At 36.7% G+C, this 20647-nt stretch overlaps 1 protein-coding gene across 2 annotated transcripts; it reads left to right on the top strand.

The window, feature by feature from the left end:
- Positions 1–184: 184 nt before the first annotated feature.
- On the top strand, positions 185–20402 carry LOC113508935 (adenylyltransferase and sulfurtransferase MOCS3). Of its 2 annotated transcripts, XM_026892129.1 has the most exons (11): positions 261–538; positions 2128–2219; positions 2303–2436; positions 2920–3040; positions 3833–3983; positions 9476–9562; positions 10264–10375; positions 12097–12207; positions 13081–13187; positions 19151–19370; positions 20176–20402. In XM_026892129.1, exons 1-11 carry the CDS (start codon positions 428–430, stop codon positions 20328–20330), a joined length of 1401 nt encoding a protein of 466 aa, XP_026747930.1. In that variant the 5' UTR covers positions 261–427; the 3' UTR covers positions 20331–20402. The 2 variants fall into 2 exon arrangements, with proteins under 2 accessions (XP_026747929.1, XP_026747930.1); XM_026892128.1 differs by lacking the exons at positions 19151–19370; positions 20176–20402 and adding an exon at positions 16698–18353 and having other exon boundaries at positions 185–538.
- Positions 20403–20647: the final 245 nt, after the last annotated feature.

Raw genomic sequence — 20647 nt, 5'->3', positions numbered from 1 at the left:
AATCATTCTTTTAACAAACTTTATTCTTTTATTCTTCAAAAAATATATTATGTCGTAGCTTAATTAGTTTATGCATTCCTATTTTGTTTGTAAATTAATTTAGCTGAATAATTTAGGGTTAATGAAATAAAACTACAGATTATCGATTTGCTGTAGACCTGTTGCCTCACTAGAAACTTCAAAATGCACAAAATTGTTCCATTCTGTGTATCTTTTTTAAAAGCATCAACAGTCTGCTATCTCTTTTTCTCTTAAACAAATCAGAACGGGACCGCTTGAGTCTCAATTTTCAATGTTAGAAATAAAGCTAAACCGTGGCTGGAACGTGTCAGCATATTGTTTATTTTATAATGTAGAGTCGACTTTGCAAAAATTAATAATTTTACTCGTTTAGAGTGTAAGTAAAATCATTAAAAATAAGTGAAAAATGTCCAAAATGGAGCAATTATTAAGATTAGAGACTGAAATCAGAGAATTGCGTAAGATTATACAGGATAAAGAGGAAGAAATGTTGAAGTTGCGACGAGAGGTTTTCGATGTAAGTAGATTTCTTTTTATTTTCGCTCCTGTTTAACTTTTAAATTATATGAATTTGGTAAAAAATATAAAACAATATAGAGTAATATATCAACCTATTACTCAAGAGCACAATTCTTATTTTACGTGCATTCTTTGTTAAGTAATAATCTTGAAAACAACGCCGGTATTTGTTGCATAAATAACTGGTTTCTACGTAAAACAATAGGACTTGTAATATATTATTATGGCATTTATATTTCTGCTTTCTTAATGTACAATTCACAAAAAGAAATATATTCAAATGCTAGCTAGTGTTTTAAAGGAGCGACTGCCTATCTGACCTCCTCAACCCAGTTACAGATAACATAATAATATTAAATATACCCCTTAGAGAGTCTGGTTGTCAGACTGTCTAGCTTCCAGGTGCTTTTTAGGACTCAACTCAATAATTTATTCCATTCCATAATGCACATGAACATTTTAAAAATATAATGAAACAGAACCATTATGAACCCTGTCGGGCACAGCAATATCTTAGGAGAGAAGAAGCAGTAATAAATAGCCTTATATTTAATCGTACACATCATCATCATCATCATCGCAGCCTATAGCAGTCCACTGCTGGACATAGGCCTCTCCATAATTTCTCCACATACACATACCTATCTAAAATTTTATTTTATCTTTGACTCAGACTCGGAACAAGCATTTTTCCTTTATTTGTGGATTGAACCCACACCCGCATGTCAAGCACAGTTGGTTTGGCTGGTGAACATACATTTGGGCATCCATGCCATTTATATTAATTTGTGGGCATGGTAAATTAGCTGCCAAAAACTTATTACACTATTACTCATTTTAAAGGAAGTAATTTGGAATGAAACATGACCTTGCTAAAACTATACAGTTTGTTTTACAAATACATAAATTATCATGTATGGCAGCTGATTAAATATAAAAACACATTACTATTACAACCAGTCTAAGGGGTATTATGTTGCCCAGGTAACTGGGTTGAGGAGATCAGATAGGCAGTCGCTCCTTGTAAAACACTGGTACTTGCTGAATCGGGTTAGACTGGAAGCGGACCCTTATGGATTTGGTAAAGGGCTAGGATGATTATGATACTAGCTATTTACCTAATCTTTTTCTGATTTCATTCTATGGTTATTATAATAATATTACAAAATTTTCATACAACGCCATCTAGTCTCAAACTGAGCAAAGCTTGTATTATGAGTACTTATTATACCCAGACACAGAACAAGTGATCATGCTCATCACACAACCATTTGTCCTGATTGGGAGTTGATCCCACAACTGCCAGTATAGCGTTCAGGGCCACAAGGCCTATGGATAGAATATATCATCACCATAACCTTCTCAGCCTGTAGCTGTCCACTGCTGGACATGGGCCTCTCCATACGTTCTCCAGCAAGACCGGTGCATTGCCACCTTCATCCAAACAAGAACCAGTGGCTTTCACCAGAAGACAAACGAAAGTCGCCAAATAAAGCCCGTAGGATTAGCAAGCTGAAATGCCAATGGGCGCAGGGCGAGCCACATAGCGCGATATTAGATAACATAAAATTATTTTTATCAATTCAGGAGCAGTCAAATGGAGTGAAGAATGATGGTCTGCAGACTGAACACATTCAGAGGATTGAAGTGGGACAGCTTCCGAAGTGGGCTATTGAGAGGTAGGCTTTGCTTATCTTCTTATTGCATGGTTGATGTACACTTGTTGCTGACTATATTAACTAGGTTTTTTTCCTTTTCTCAGATACAGTCGTCAAATTCTTCTCCGCGAGATTGGAGTGAAGGGGCAGAGTCGTATTTGTCAAGCGAGAGTCTTGATAGTGGGGGCTGGGGGTCTCGGTTGTCCCGCGGGACTGTACCTCGCCGGCGCTGGAGTGGGTAAGCAGAGGACATCGTTAAAAATATGTTTATTAATGCAGCTTACCAATTGCACTAAAAAGGAAAGAGCCCGTCCTAACCTACGGTGCTCAAAGTTAGTCACTTACAGAACACCAAGTCCAAACTCAAAATTTGCCAACGCGCGATGGAGCGCAGCATACTTGGTGTCAAACTAAAGGACCGAGCTAGAAACACCACGCTGTGCTCCATATCGTAAGTAACACGATACCCCTTAGTTAGACTGGTTGTCTAACTAAGGGAAGACTTCTCAAGCTTCTGACTACCTGTAACGACTGTCAAAGATGAATAAATTACAGTCGGGACTCCCAATTTACGGTGCCTTCCGAAACACGGAGGAACTCGTTATAACTAAGATGGTCACCCATCTACAGACCGACCACGTCAAGCGTCGCTTAACCTGTGATCGATTCACTTATGCAGTTATAGCTTAGATATAATTATTTATTGTTCAATACATTTCAGGTGAGATCGGTATAATAGACTATGACGTAGTCGAACTGACGAACATACACCGTCAAGTGCTGCACTTCGAGCACGATCAGAATGTTAACAAGGCTGAGTCGGCCGCGGCCACGCTTCGAAGGTAAGTTCTATAGTGTCACGTTGAATGTCTTGTCACGCTAAATGTCGCGTCACGTTGAATCAAGTTGAATGTATTGTTTTTGACGACCTCCGTGGTCGAGTGGCGTACGCACCGGTTTCAATGTGTAGCTAGCTCTGAGGTCCCGGTTTCGAGCACCGGTCGGGTCAATGTAAAAATTCTCATTTCTACATTGTCTCGGGTCTGGGTGTTTGTGGTACCTTCGTTGTATCTGAATTCCATAACACAAGTGCTTTAGCAACTTACTTTGGATTCAGAACAATGTATGTGATGTTGTCCGCATTTATTATTATTATAATTCTTGTCACGCTTTATGCTATGTCACGCTGTTTGTTGCGTCACGTTGTATGTTGCGTCAGGCTGATGAACCTGGCGACGATGCAATAAATTCTTAATACTAATACACCAAAAAAAAGTCATTTTACATCAGTCTCGTCAAGCTATATTATGTTTCATAACGCTGTATGTGGCGTCACGCTTTATGTCGCGTCACGCTGTGTCGTGTCACGCTATATGTCGCGTCACGCAGTATGTCACGTCACGTAGTATGTCACGTCACGTGGTTTGTCTTGCCGCGCTATATGCTGCGTCACGCTGTTTGTTGCATCACGTTACACATATATTGCGTCACGCTGATGAACCTGGCGAAGATGCAACATATTCATAATACCAATACACCAAAAACAGTCATTTTACAACAACGTCTTTTAATTATTAATATTTTGCTGTTAAATAATCTACAGAAAATCATATAAAGTCATTTTTTTCTTCCAGTATTAACTCTCGAATTAAAATAACGCCTTATAAAGTACAATTGGACTCGAAGAACGCTTTGGAAATAGCTGCTAATTATGACGTCATATTAGATTGCACAGATAATGTACCGACTCGGTACTTACTCAGTGATCTAAGTTGCTTGGTCAAGGTTGGTACTTAAATATATACATTTTGCCCACGTTTTTATACACTCACATTTCTTGTTTGTTTCTCGTTCCGGTTGGATTTTTGCAACTCAATTTTGAGGCACTTCCCGATAAGCTAGCAGGCTGAAATTTTCAGGGTAGCTTCAAACTCGACGACAATGCAATTTATAATAATAAAAACGGATGGATAGATTTTGATAAAATTTGAATGGAGTGATATTTAAAATCGTGGGTTTTTAGATTTTTTTATGTATTCATTATTTATTTGTCTTTGTTTTTTTTTTTATTTGATACAGAGAACGCCATTTGAAATTAAATAGATATAGTGGGTTCGAATCCCACCCAGGATAAATGTTTGAGTGATGAGCACGATCGTTTCTTCTGTGTCTGGGTGTAATTTATCTATATTATGTATGTATTTAGAAATATATAAGTATGTTTATCAGTTGTCTAGTACTCATAATACAAGCTTTGCTTAGTCTGAGACCAGATTCAGGCGACAGGCGTTCTGTGAAAGTTCGGAATTTTATATTATACTATAGTGAAATAGATTTTTTCAACCGACTTTAAAACGCAGCAGGTTCTCAATTCTTCTTCTAAATATTTTATGTTTCTTATCACATGTTAGGACTTTTGGAATAAAATGCAGATGCAGAGTTAACACACAATGGATTTTTATTTAGATGAAGTTTTACAAACGCCCGACGTCCACCATGACCGATTGCAGAGAGAGAGTTGCCAGTGTAACAAAACAAAAAAACATCTATATATCAAACATAAGTGTTGCCTCACATAATAGGTTGCTACAGCATATTTAACACACCCCCTCAACACTTAATTTTTGATTGATTAACCTGCTTAAACTAATATATCTAACTTTACCTTTATGTCTAGCAACTCTAGCATAACAACATCAAAGATAACTACCCCTTTATAACACAGTGGACACACTTGCCTTAACAACATAATACACATCCAGCCCCTTAACAAAATCAGTAAAAATTAAAACAAATTCAGAAGCAACACTAATAAAATATCACCCCCTTAATGGAAAACTTATTTTAAAATCTTACTTCTAAGTTTTACATACAACTGTCCACCTAATGCTTTAGTAAACATATCTCCAAGATTATCAGAACTACTAACATAGGATAGACTTACACAACCGTCATTAATTTTCTCTATGATAAAATGATATTTTACATCAATATGCTTAAGCCTCTTATTACTGAAATTGTTTTCTGCTATTTTGATTACACTCTGGTTATCCTCATTAATCTTTACTTCCAATTTAAATCCAAAATCTAATAATAAGTTTTTTAACAAGCATGACTCAACTATACCTAAACACAGTGCTACATATTCTGCCTCAGTTGATGACAAAGATACACATAATTGCTTTTTAGTACACCAAGATATTACACAATCAAATACTTTAAATATATATCCTGAAGTAGATTTTCTGTCTTTTGTGTCACCAGCCCAATCAGCATCAACATAACCCTCCAATTTATCATTACCATTACAACCATACACCAATGACAAATCTACTGTACCTTTCACATATCTCAATACACGCTGTAAACATTTTAATAGCAACATACTAGCACAGTGCTGATATCTACTTAAGAAACCAATCGCTACACACAAATCAGGCCTTGTAGCATTAGAAGCGTACAGCAAATTTCCAATTATCTGCCTACATTTCAATTCGATTTCTTTACTTTCAGATTTTTCCCTTCTTAACAATTCAAACTTAAAATTCTGATCAATAGGTATGTTACAAGCTTTGCAATCAGACATCCCATACTTTCTTAATACTTTTAACAAATAATCCTTCTGATTTATAACAGTCTTTCCATTTTCTACATCCTGTTCAATGCTAATACCTAAATAGTTACAAGCCATACCTAAATCTTTCATAGCAAAGTTCTTACACAATTTCTCCTTGAACTTTCTGATCTGTATGTCACTATCACTAAAATATAGCAAATCATCTACAAAAATTAGCACATAAATGGAATACTCCTTACAACATTTAAAATACAAACATGGATCATTTTTGGATTTTATGAAACCATCACTACACATAAAATCATTAAACTTTCTATTCCAGTACTTAGGACTTTTCTTCAATCCGTATATAGACTTATTTAATTTACCTATTCCTCCATTAGGTAGTTTCATGTACACAGGTTCATCAATGTCACCGTAAAGAAAGGCTCCTGTTACATCCATCTGGTATACTGGAAGTTTCTTTTTTACTGCTACAGCTAACAAAGTACGGAAAGAAGTCAAACTTGCAACGGGGGCATAAACTTCTGCACCATCCATATCAGTCTGCTCAAAACCCCTAGCAACTAATCGGGCCTTGTATTGAATTTCTTGGCTTGGATTTTCTTTTATCCTGTACACCCATTTACTGTTTATTACCTTTATTCCCTTTGGCACCATTGCTACTTCACTCCATGTATTATTTTCTTTCAATGTGGTAATTTCTCTGTTCATAGCTTCTATCCAATTTTCTTTGTCTTCACACTCCATGGCTTCCTTAAGGGTACTAGGTTCATTATGCATGCTTATAAAACCAACCTCATAATCATCAAACCAATTGGGTGCTTTTCTAGAGCGTGTTCTTCTACTATCATTTACTTCTTGAATTTCTTCATCCTCTATAATTTCCTCTTCTAGAAATTCCACTTCTTGCATGATATTGTCACTTTCCTCACAATCCTCAAATTCTTCATTTTCTTCAGTGTTCGACACAGACTGGTATTCTTCATTGTTCAAGTTTTCTTCTATATCTAAATATATACACTGTTCTTCCTGCTCTGCTTTTTCAGGTTTATCATGTTTCTTCACAAATGTAACATCTCTCACTACTTCCACTGCATTTTTCCTTGGAAAATAGATCCTAAACCCTTTTGTGTACTCTCCGTAACCTACAAAAATACCTTTTTCTCCTTTTGCATCAAATTTCCTCCTTTTTTCTTTTGGTATGTGCACAAAGACTTCACTGCCAAATGTATGTAAACCATTTACATCAAACTTATTCCCTGACCATGACTCGTATGGTGTTTTTCCTTCTTCTTTGCTATGGTAAGTTCTATTTAGAGTGTACACAACTGTATTAATCGCTTCAGCCCAGAATACTTTGTCCATTCTTTTTGCATGCAACAAAGTTCTTGCTCCTTCAACTAGAGTCCTCATATCTCTTTCAGCTTTCCCATTTTGCTCTGGACAATAAGGTACTGTAGTCTCATGTGTCACTCCATGCTCTGCCAATAAGGTTTTCATTTCTGCATTTACAAATTCTGTCCCATTATCACTGCGAAGTGTACAAACTGGATTATTTAATGTTTTTGCCCTCATAATAAATTCTTTAATCTTTTCAACAGTTTCCGACTTGTAAGTTAAGAAATAAATTGTCCTATAGTTTGAGAAATCATCCTTTAATAAAAGAAAGTACCTTGACCCTCCTATTGACTTTTCTTCTATTGGCCCACACAAATCAGCATGCACCAACTCACCTGTCTTACTTGTAGATCTTCTACTACTATCAAATGGTAATCTATGCTGTTTGCCTTGTACACAAGCTGTACATGTGTCAATTGGTGACTCACTAAAATCAATATTATTTTTCTTTAAAATTCGTTTCACTTCCGTATAATTTTGATGTACTAACCTCTCATGCCATTCACTTAACTCAAGTTTAGCTACATTAGCCGCCAAAGATTCTGACTTAAAGTCCATTACATACAGCTTCGAACATGATTCCTTATTAGCAATAGCACACACTCTATTATCCTTGGAAAATACACACTGATCATTAGTCATACTCACTTGAAAACCATTGCATACCACACTACCTACAGAAAATAAATTAATCTTTAATTTAGGAACATGCAAAACATTGTTTATCGAGCAACTGACATATTCTTCACCATCAAATGCCATTAATTTTATTTTGCCTATACCTAGAGCATTTAGGTGTCGTCCATCACCTATCATCACAACCTTAGGAGTGGATAACCTTTCATATTCACAAAATAATTCCTTCTGATATGTCATATGGTGACTGGCACCGCTGTCTACCAACCATTTTTCATCTATTAAACGATCACTTGCGCTAACTGGCACTTTAGACACAAAAGCATTTTCAGTTTTCTTATTATTTTTAGTAGCTTTACATTTGTCCTTAAAATGACCTGGCTTTTGACAGTTAAAACACACATCTTTAAGCTTACAATCTTTCTTCAAATGACCTGACTTGTTACATAAAAAACATTTATAATTACCTTTGTTTTTACCTTTTTGACCTTTAGAAAACAATGCTACACTTTCGTCTACCTTACTGCTACTCTTATTATTTAGCCGTTCCTCTTCAACTAAGAGCCGTGCCGTTAAATTATCAACAGTCTGTTTTTCTTCTGCACATGATTCCCACGCACTAACAAAGTGAGAATACTTCGATGGAAGTGACATGATGATTTTCGACATAGCCATCCTGTCGGTTACCGCTTCTCCCAGTCGCCTCAAGATCTGCTGCTGTTCCTGCACCTTGGAAATAAAGTCCGCGACACTCATGTCATTTTCAAATTTTAGGGCAAAGAATCGCTGCTGTTGCAGCATCAGTGACGTTTCTCCACTTTTTTCATATATACTGTGCAGCCGGTTCCATACTTCATGCGCTGTTTGACAAGTGATTACTTGATGTAGAACTGGTTCCGCCAATCTTGTCACAATTGCACTCATCGCCTTCAAATCCTTGTCTGCCGACGCCTGCTCGGGCTCCGCTGACGCCTGACCGGGCTTCGCCGACACTTCATCTGGTTTTGTCGCTGCCGCTGCACTGCCATTACTGGGTTTGAGATTCGGATTCGTTACAACCTGGTATAATCCTTGTTCTCTCAAAATCACCGCCATCTGGAATCTCCAGACGCTCCAGTTCTTTGCTCCCTCCAGTCGTATTACGCCGAGCTTTTCCATCTTGATATTTCGTCTCGCAATAACAAAGCAAACCGAGTGACGCCAAAAATGCCGGCCGCCACCGCGTTCCTTCTTGCTTGTCGACACCCGACCAAGCTCCTTCCAGACGATTAATCCAAAGCCAATCTTCACCTAAATACGTTTACGGGCCTGGGCCCATAACCTGTTAGGACTTTTGGAATAAAATGCAGATGCAGAGTTAACACACAATGGATTTTTATTTAGATGAAGTTTTACAAACGCCCGACGTCCACCATGACCGATTGCAGAGAGAGAGTTGCCAGTGTAACAAAACAAAAAAACATCTATATATCAAACATAAGTGTTGCCTCACATAATAGGTTGCTACAGCATATTTAACATCACAGTACTTCGGACCATAAGAACACATTTTCTTGATTCTTTTTTCTTCTTATAAAATTTATCAACTTTAGCTCAGCACTTCTTTATTTGAAGTCTGTATGTAACTTTATGTTCCTAAATAAAATTAACTATTATTTTACAGAAACCTTTAATATCTGGAAGTGCACTAAAGATGGAGGGACAGTTGACTATATACGGTTACAGGGCAGACAACCAAGATGGCGGAAAGGTGAGGATACAATAACTAGCTGCATACGAGTCGGACTCGCGAAGTAAAGGATTTTTTACGTTGATTCTTTTGTTTGGGTGAACTCAAATTCACTCAAATGAGTGATTAAGTAATATTTGATTGATTTGGTGATTTCATTAATTTTATTTAATATGATTATGGGAGGCCTTTGCCCAGCTGTGGGACACAGTGGGCTAGATAAAAAAGAAATGATTGATTTGGTTAATTTATTTGAATTGACGATTTTGTTGATTTGATTGATTGGTTTGGCTATATGATTGATTTCATTGAACTGATTGATGTCATTGATTGGTTGATTTAGTAATTTGATTGATTCATTGATTGATCCTCTGATTGATTTCATCGATTTGATTAATTTAATTTTACTTAAGAATCCAATTGTGCTTTAATGATCTGATTGTTGCATGTATTGATTGAACTTAATGATTTAATTGCACCTAACAATCCGATTATTCCTTAATATTCTGATCGATGTATACATAGTACATATAATGACGACCTCCGTGGCCGAGTGGCGTACAAAAAATTCACATTTCTACATTGTCTCGGGTCTGGGTGTTTGTGGTGCCTTCGTTGTATCTTTATTCCATAACACGTGTGCTTTAGCAACTTACTTTGGGTTCAGAACAATGTATGTGATGTTGTCCGCATTTATTTATTGACCTCGTCGTCCCCGGCAGGAGCCAGCCCGCGGGCCGTGTTACCGCTGCGTGTTCCCGTCGCCGCCGCCCGCCGCGGCGGTGGGCTCGTGCTCGGCGCACGGCGTGGCCGGGCCCGTGCCCGGGGTCATAGGTATGTACCCGGTATATCATAAAATAGGGATGATGACAATTTTTTTTTGCAGTGTCCGTCTTGTAGTTTTCTGTATAATAATGGATACGTATTTTTTAATTTGTCCCGCAAACATAAATTGACCACATTACAGTGAATGAAACTTACGCGTGACGTCACGATTGAGTATAAATTTTACTCTATCGTTACGTCACAAGCCCCCTCTCCTAATCTTTAAAGCAGTTAATCTTTGTCAATTCTAGTTTTTTCTGAAAAAGGAAAAAATACGTGTCTCATACTTTTCAATTATCTAACTGAGGGACTAATAAGATTTTTTCTTTTTATACCCAGTCACCATCCATATTATCTATACTTTAATCCTTACTAATATTATAAATGTGAAAGTGTGGATGTTTGGATGTTTGTTACTCAATCACGCAAAAACGGCTAAACGAATTTGGATGAAATTTGGCATGCATACAGCCATTGTCATGGAAAAGAATATAGGCTGCATTTTTCCAAATTTTTGAAAAAGTTCCCGAGGGAATATTGAAAAGGTGTGTAAAAGCTATAAGATCTCTAAGGGGATGTATTCCTATAGAAACGGGGACCACCGAACGCTGAAAGTCCACGCAGACGGAGTCGCGGGCAACAGCTGGTTATACAAATAAATTTGACAGAGATAACCTGACTAGTTTCGGACTCAACCCTCCTCTATCCAGAATTCTTATCTATTCACTAGCTGTCCCGGCGAACTACGTACTGCATATTTTATCACCTTTCAAACCTTCTCTGGACTTATTTCAAGACTAAGGCAAGAAATAAGCTAACATACATTCATTTTTACTATATTTCAAGATTTATTTATTAAAAAGAACTGGTACAGATACAGATAACAGATTAAAATTATTATAAACTAGCTGTTGCCCGCGACTTCGTCCACGTGGTTAGAATTTTCCCTGTTTTTTTCCACATTTTCCATTGTATCTTCGCTCCGATTAGTCGCAGCGTGATGTTATATAGCCTATAAGCCTTTCGTGATAAATGGTCTATTCAACACAAAAAGATTTTTTCAAATCGAACCAGTAGTTCCTGAGATTAGCGCGTCCAAACAAACAAACTCTTCAGCTTTATATATTAGTATAGATATAGACATTTCGGCTTAAATTGTATGTATCTCACATCCGAGAACCATCCAATCTGTACACATCGATGACAATGTAAAATACTTCATCATTTTACTTAAAGTTACCATTAAATTTGGAAAAATAAAATAAAAAACAAATGTAATTTATATAAGATTACATAAATATAGTCACAATAACTTCTGCAATTTTTTTTTATTTCTAGATATTTTCTTGTTAAATTGTTCATTTTTATGTAATAATACGTGAGTAAACCGTTTTTATATTACCTTTGAAAGTACCTACGAAAGTAATAATCTAATAGTCGCGGAGTTCGTAGTAAAACTTCTACGTCAGAGGTCTACGGGCGGTTTAAACTCTGACACCAGGTTGTACATCAACCATACGATAAGAATGACTAGATCATAACATTACCTGATACTTTTCCTGTCCATCCAAAGGTTGTCTGGAAGATATCGCTTTTAGCGATAAGACCGCCATTGTACCCTAACATTGTATGTATTAAGAATCACTGCTGTAATTCCATGGTGTACAATAAAGAATATTCTAATCTAATCTAATCTACCTATAAAGTTTATGCTAATATTTTATTTAAAGGTACTCTTCAAGCGATGGAGGCGCTTAAGTATATAGTCGATATGCCAGCAAAGAAGCTTCTGGTTGAACGAATGCTGATCTTTGATGCAGAAGACATGACTACCAGAACGGGTAAGTAGGATAATTTAATAATACAGGGTGGAAGGGACGTCATACCGATCCCGTGGTCCAGGGATTCTGGACTTGATTCCAGACCTTCCCGCGTTGGAATTGTTCTTTTTCTTAGACATGTTTGAGAAAAATCGGTCTAGCGGTTTAAACCGAACTGAATGTCTGCAAATGTACTCATTTTCATCAGTCATTCATGACTTAATCAAGACAGTTTTTAGTTTCCATTGATGAGAAATTGAACACAGTAAATCAAAATATTAGTTAATAAACGTGTAACTAGATGGCGCTAGTAGTATCTTCATTTTGATATGATTTTCATATTCATATTCATAACCTTTTTTGCATTACATAATGTTAGTCTTACAGATTTTGTAATAAGCTTATAGCTAGGTACAATTATGGACTCTGTAGGGCACATCAAAAATATAAAAAAGATAAAATAAAATCCCTACTATATATATATTCTGTATAATATTATAACTACGAAAGTAAGTCTGTCTGCTACGCTTTCACGTCTAAACCACTGACCTGAATTTAATGAAATTTGGTACAGAGATAGAGTTGACCTTGAGAAGTTTTTATCCCATACTTTTGAAGAGTTCTCTTGGAAATGCGATATAACCGACCTCGAAGCGGACGAAGCCGCGGGCGAAAAGCTAGTTTAACATAAGTATGGACTAATTTCACACATTCATATATCATCATCATCATCATCATCCACAGCCTCTATCCTTCCATAGGCATAGGCCTCCCCTTTCTCGTGCCAATGTCTACGGTCCTGCGCTAGCCTCATCCAGACTCGACCCGTGACCTTTATTATACTTTTAGACATTCATATATTACACATTCTTATATTGTAAATTTTCTTTTCAGTGCGATTGAGGAAACGGAACGTGATGTGCGCAGCTTGCTCTGATAATCCAACGATAACACATCTTGTCGACTACGAGGCTTACTGCATGGCACCAGCCAATGATAAGGTAATTATAATTATAATTATACCGTACTATATAATATGTTTCGAAAAGCACGTTAAATTGTGGGTCTCGACTGTTATTTCTACATATTTGACAGTCGTTACAGGTAGTCAGAAGCTTGAAAAAGTCTGACAACCAGTCTAACTAATTGGTATCGTGTCGTCTGTAATTGGGTTGAGGAGGTTAGATAGGCAGTTGCTTGTAAAACACTGGTACTTAGCTGAATCCGGTTAGACTGGAAGCCGACCTCAACATAGGGAAGAAAGCTAGGACGATGATGACTTTACTATATGACTGCAAATATAGCCGAGTGGTTGACCACCACGACAAACCCACAGAGCGCGACGTGTTAGTTCGATCTCGTAGGACAAGCGTTTGTGTGATCCACGAATGCTTGTCCTGAGTCTGGGTGTCTTTGTGCATGTGACTTGAATGTTTGTGAAACCTTAATAATCCCCCTTTGTATATAAATTTTCCATTTGTTTTGGTAATTGAAAATAGGTTAGCAGTGTTGGTGTGTTGTTTTGAATAAAAACTCAATCTAAACATTTATGAAGTGAAACGTTTTTAGGCGTGACTATGAGTTTAGCGGTTGACAATGTAAGGGGAAAACGTTACACCAATATTGCGTCGCGTTTCTGTACCAGTTTATAAACAAATCAATGAAAAAAGTTTTACTGTAATCGCCTGTGACGCTCTGTTTATTATTATGACCTGTTTTATCCCACTGCTGGGCAAAGGCTCTCTCTTTCTCTTCCGGACATCTCTATCTTACAATAATCTATATATTATATATAAATAGGTAGATAAAATTGTAGCGTTTGTTAGTAATATTTAAATAAACGTTTTTATGACACGCATATAGAAATATACACTGTGATTTTTTAGTCGTCTTACAAAAGCAGCCCAGTTCATGTATCCAATGACTAGAACACGTTCATGATAAAAAAAAATAGGTATTTATCGAATTTGCATAAATTTAAAGTGCAATTTTTATTCAATATTATGATGCAATTCGTAGTTTTTTAGAAACACAGCTCTGTTGCGAGCGCGGTCCGAGCCTTGTAACAATGGTGAGGGGCGCGGGCGGCGGCGTTTTTATCACTTTTTAAGAGAATTTTCAGATTTCTCTTGTTTAATTTTTCTTCGTACTTATTATATTAGTTGATGATAAAGAAATAATAATCGCGCCTAGGGGTATTTTACGTCGGATACATGAACTGGGCTCCTTGCGTAAGAGACGAGTAACAAAATCACCGTGTATACGGTACATAACCAGTTTTTTTACAATTTCTGTCTGTTTCTAAAACAAAAATTATTTAACCAAAACAAATACACGACTGAAATATAAAAATCCGTGTTTCGGAAGGCACGTTAAATTGTGGGTCTCGACTGTTATTTCTACATATTTGACAGCCGTTACAGGTAGTCAGAAGCATGAAAGTCTGACAACCAGTCTAAGCAAGGGGTATCGTGTTGCCCAGGTAACTGGGTTGAGGAGGTTAGATAGGCAGTCGCTCTATAAAGCACTGGTATTAAGCTGAATCCGGTTAGACTCGAAGCCGACCCCAACATGGGGAAGAAGGCTAGGCCGATGATGACTGAAATATAACAGTCGTATATTTATGTATTTAATATGAGTTTGTAAAAAAAGACGCACCAATATTGTTTACCTTTATTTAAGTACCTAAACTAAGGGATTAATGTTTTAAAAATGCCAGAAACAGATCTAATTGTAATAAAAACATTTTGATTTTCTTTTTCTATCATTTTAATAATAATATATTTCTTCTTTCTATGCTTACTTAGAGGTGGTATGTAAGTGTCGTTTTTTTATATATTTTTATATTAAATACTTTGATTCGATAGCCGAGTAGTATAGATCACGGCAAAGACAAAGACAAGGATATATTTATTTGTATAAACATGTGTAACATAACATAGATATGTAAATGAGAAGGGGAAAAAATCGGGAATGACAGACATAACCCTTAAGTCCAGACATGTTTTGCCATAGTTTAGCATACAAAAATTTAACAAACATAACAAATTATAACGGTATTAATTGAACATACATATTTTAAAATATTATTTTATAACTACTTATTATACTTATGTATGCATGATCATATTTTATTTAAGACCTACCTTGTACCTGTGAATCACAAATAAACGATTTGATTTGATTGAAAAACTCATTGAGTGTTGGTTCGAGACCCGCGTAGTACAAACTTTTGTGTGATCCACGAATGTTTGTCCCGAGTCTACCCTCGCAGCACAAGAAATAAACTTCTTGTTATGGGGGAGTCGTATTTTGGAAGAAAAACCTTAAAATATTAATAAATCGGTCTGATAGATTTCCAAAAATATTTTAAGACTTGTTTTCATTGTAACACGTACTCAAAAAAATTGATAATAATTGAGTTGAAATCTCATGTGACGTCACTTATCTGCACAATATCTAAAGGCTTTTTAAATCCACTTTTGTGAACCCAAGACCTCCAATAACGCAGTTAGGGTCCACTAGCCACTAGGCCAGAAGGCCAGTTTATTATATTAAATATATTATATAAAATTTTCGTTTCACAATGTCACTATACCCCTCCGAAACGGCTTGACCGATTTTTATGAAATTTTATCGCAATTAATAGGTCTGAGAATCGGCTATAATCATTTGTTTTACCCCTACGTAATACTGCTTGTCTATACCATTTTTTTCCTTCATTTGTAATCTTTCTACTACACCAGAAATTCTCTAGAAATAATCAATATATCAAAAAAGTGTGTTTATGAATCAAAACTGCGAATGTTAAGGTAAGTTCACAATACAAAAATAAATTGCTGCAAAATTTTTCTTTTATTGTTTTTATTATTGGTTTATAACATTCGCGGTATTGAATTTCTAATCGGTTTAGTGTTTGATTGCTTAACAACAGTTGCGAGAATCTTCCAACAGTTGCACGACAGTCTTGCAACTGTCTTCCAACTAAAAATAAGCTATTTCAAACCACACCAGTCGTAGCAAATGAAACGATTCATTTTCATCATTGACGTTTTACTCCCGCGTTTGCGATCGTGCTTTAAGCTCATGATTCAGGACTCCGGTTGGGTCCGAAACTAGTCGGGCGATCCCGATACATACGCGTGAGTAAACCGTTATTAAATAAAATATATTGTTTTACAAGATTTCATTTAGTTTCACCTGTCCCTTTGTCTGTAATCAAACCTTGCAACTTAAAGATCGAATTCCCGGTTTCCGATTGAGATGACATTTTGCATGTGTATGTATATTGTGTGATTATGTAATATTATGATGACATGGAGCTGATCTGATGCTGGAGCTGGAAGCTACGAGCTCCGTAATAAAATGACATAACCAAATGAATTTGAGCCAAGTTTAATTATTGACAAATACTTTGTCTCCAAACAAATTGAGTAAATTCAAAAGCTTTTTTCGTACTTTTAAATTAGCTTATCAAATTTCCTATTCTACTCCAGCCTCTTCTCTTACAGAAAAAGCAAGACCACCTCAAATCCGAGCGCAGAAGACAAGAGAAAGAGAAAAGGAGAACGGGACAGAGTTACTACGGATTCAGAACGAAAAAAGAAGGAGAAAAAAAGACTTACATTCAAGACGTTTTAAAGCAAGAAAGAACATTAGGTCCGCCCTGCAAATCAGAATACTGCGTTAAGAATACTTCTAGATATTGCAAGAAGTTGCAAGAAGAAGACAGAAGGAACATCTTTACCCACTTCTGGGAGCTAGAGTGGCAAGAGAAGAAGAAGTTTGTAAGATCTCTTATCGATTCTGTTCCTATTAAGCGACGCAGAAGATCTCACATAGGGGAGTATTCCAGAAAGTCAGATTCGAAGGTGTATCATCTTCTTTTTAATGATGAAAGGGTTTCAGTTTGCAGAGTCACCTTCTTAAACACTCTTGGCCTTAAAGAAGCAATGGTTAGATGTTGGTTGACCAAAGAAAAACCAAGAACTTCAAAAGTACCAGTCGTGTCACATAGTGTTGTTAATTATATTGATCGACTACCCACATTTAATATAAAATGTCAGAGCTGTATCAACGCTGGTGTCAATGTCAAATACATAGATATGGATGTCAAAAACCAGTTTCAACTGTACAGTATGTTTGTAAAAGACATGAAAATACAGGGTGTTGTTCCGGCGTCTAGGAAAACATTTGCTAAAGTTTTGAGTGAGAAGAATTTGAGGATATTCAAGGGTAAAAATGAAAGGGATACTTGTGATTTAGTTAGACAACATAATATTAGTTTCGGTTATGAGGATAATCGTGATAGTTATTATTTTAATTTAAATATGAATGAGCAATGGTCGTGACGATCGATGTCTGTCAACACGTGACACTCACAACTCTCATACGGGTCGCTCGTCACTCGTCACTCAACAATTAGAATTAGTTTCGACCAGTACCGTGAGCCGGAAACACTTCCGCGTTAACGTTGACCTTGAGAGCTCCAATCAGAATGCAGGACCCCGCTTCCTCCACCTCAGATGGTTGACAGAATTGTTTTGAAGTATTACACTGAGTATTAGGTGTCTATATGGTCGCTGGTCTGAAATAATGTCTAATTAAAGAAGGAACGAGAATTAATCGCCAAACTGCCCCACGGTGGGCGCCATTAGGAAACTTGTTGGTATGTCATAGACCTATCACTTTATGTTATGAGTAAGGTTAGGTGGTGAAAAACCTGTAACTGTCCCCCTGCAGGCCTCTCATACAGAGAACGAGCATTGGTCACCACGCTTGTGAGCTGCCCCACGGTGGGGCGCCATTACCTAAGCTAAATAGTTTAGTTATAAAACTTGTGAATTACTTTATTGTCATTTGACTGCACAGATAGTCGAGTGATGTATAGATTATCTCTATATAAAAGCGCTTTGGGTTCGATCCCCTCCGACACACATCCGTTGACACAAATGCTTGTTTTAAGTCTGGGAGTCTTTGTGCATGTGTTTTGAATGTTTGTGAAACCCTCTGCAATAATGAATAATAGCAGCCTATAGACGTCCCACTGCTGGGCATAGGTCCTTCCCATATAGGGTAGGTATGAACAAGGCAGAGACAAGGATTGCAGTCTTCTACACAAGTCTTATAAGATTAAATTTATGAACAACATCGAATTTATCAATATACAATTAGTTTAAATAAATTGTAATAATGTATTATTTATTAAAATTTTAAGTGAATACTATTAGTTTTATTTCTCTCCCTTTGCAAAAAAAACCGGTCAAGTACATGTCAGACTCGTGGCAATGAGGGTTGCGTATAAAGGACAAGTATTTGTGTGATCCACGAATGCTTGTCCTGAGTCTGGGTGTCTTGTGTATGTGACTTGCATGTTTATGCAGTATTGATTAAATTTAATACTGCGGTAGTCATTTAAGAAAAAAACTGCACGGATAGCCGAGTGATTGAGGTCACCACACCAAACCCACTGAGCGCGACGTGTTAGTTCGATCTCGTAGGACAAGCATTTGTGTGATCTACGAATGCTTGTCCTGTCGCTTGTGCATGTGAATTGAATATTTGTTAAACCCCATACACAAGTATTAAAATCATTATTGCGGGAGTCGTTTAAAAAAATCTTCAATACCAGTCTTACACCCTCAATCATATTGCGCAACTAGCTGTTGCCTGCGACTTCGTCCCTGTGGGTAGAAGATATAAGTTATGATTTATACCTGCCCTCTTTTTTTTCACATTTTCCATTGTATCTTCGCTCCTATTAGTCGCAGCGTGATGGTTTATAGCCTAAAGCCTTTCTCGATGAATGGTCTATTTAACACAAAAATATTTTTTCAATTTGGACCAGTAGTTCCTGAGATTAACGCGTTCAAACAAACAAACTCTTCAGCTTTATATATTAGTATAGATATGACATCATATCGGATCTTGTTTAATTAATGGACCTTTGACCTTTCACCCTCAGGATTTGAAACTACAAATACTGCCATCGCAAAACCGTATTACTGCTTTGGAAGTATCAGATCTCCTCAAAGACAAGGATCTGTCTTATATAGTAGATGTAAGGGCAGATTCAGAGTTCCTCATGTGTCACCTAAGCGGCGCTGAAAACTGGCCTATAGATGATCTGAACGGGGGCAATTTGGATAAGCTGGTGGAAAAGGTGGAAGGATTTGAAGGTCCAGGTAAGTTGTTGTTGTTTTTAATTAAGTTTTCTTCATTATTAGTTAAAATGAAAGCTGCGTAACAATATTTTTTATTAATTATAAAATACATTTTAAGATTCATCATTATCCACAGTCTTTTTCCTCCCACTGCTGAGCATAGGCCTCTCCGTTCTCGTGACAATTTCTACAATCCTGTGCCTCTCTTTTAAGATTAATAATTTTAAAATTTTCGATTATAATTTGCCCATTTTATCTGTCACGTCATGAGGCGTTTGTATCTATGTTAATAAAAAAGTGTGTGTGTACATGTGTGTGCGTAGAAGATAATTCTTCTGTTATATTAAGTAACAGGCTGCAAAGTAGCTATGTTGAATCATAATTTAAACTATGCCGCCATATTATTATAATCTTTAGCATTACCTATAAAAGTAGTTGGTAGTTACTTCTTTGAGCCGTTTGGGGTTGAAACTTTTGGGCCGTGGGGGCCGAGTGTCAAAACAGTTTTTAAAGACCTAGCAAAGCGTCTTGTTAACACTTCTCGTGACCCAAAGGCTGGCTTTTACCTCGCTCAGAGGATTAGCATTGCCATTCAACCTGGCAATGCTGCCAGCCTTTTGGGCCAGCCGGCAGCGATGCCGATGAATTTTTTGATGCTTTGATTTAATTATTTTTTTGTTTTTTAATTGATAAATATTTCATCATCATCATCATCAGCCTATCGCAGTCCACTGCTGGACATAGGCCTCTTGTAAATATTTAACTCTGTAAAATTGTAAATAAATCCTATAAAACTTGATTTATAACCTTAACAATTTTCTTCCAGTGATCTTCTTATGTCGTCGAGGCAACGACTCCCAGATAGCTGCTAAGATGGTTCTGGACATGTTGCCCGAAGACCACAAATATAAAGTTAGAGATATGATCGGAGGTCTTCATTCTTGGGCGTATGATGTTGATAGCACCTTCCCTGTATACTAAACTAGCTGTTGCCCGCGACTTCGTCCGCGTGGTTAGGAGATATAAGTTAAGATTTATACCTGCCCTGTTTTTTCCACATTTTCCATTGTATCTTCGCTCCTATTAGTCGCGGCGTGATGGTATATAGCCTAAAACCTTCCTCGATGAAAGGTCTATTCAACACAATTTGTTTTTTTTTTTAATTTGAACCAGTAGTTCCTGAGATTAGCGCGTTCAAACAAACAAACTCTTCAGCTTTATACACTAGTATAGATATGTTAAAAAACAGATAAAAATGATCATACAACTCTTTTTTTCTCCGGGGTGATAAAATAAAT

Source organism: Trichoplusia ni, chromosome 3 (assembly GCF_003590095.1).
Source record: "Trichoplusia ni isolate ovarian cell line Hi5 chromosome 3, tn1, whole genome shotgun sequence".
NCBI classification, from domain to species: Eukaryota; Metazoa; Arthropoda; class Insecta; order Lepidoptera; family Noctuidae; genus Trichoplusia; species Trichoplusia ni.
This window is presented reverse-complemented; position numbering and strand designations above follow the sequence as displayed.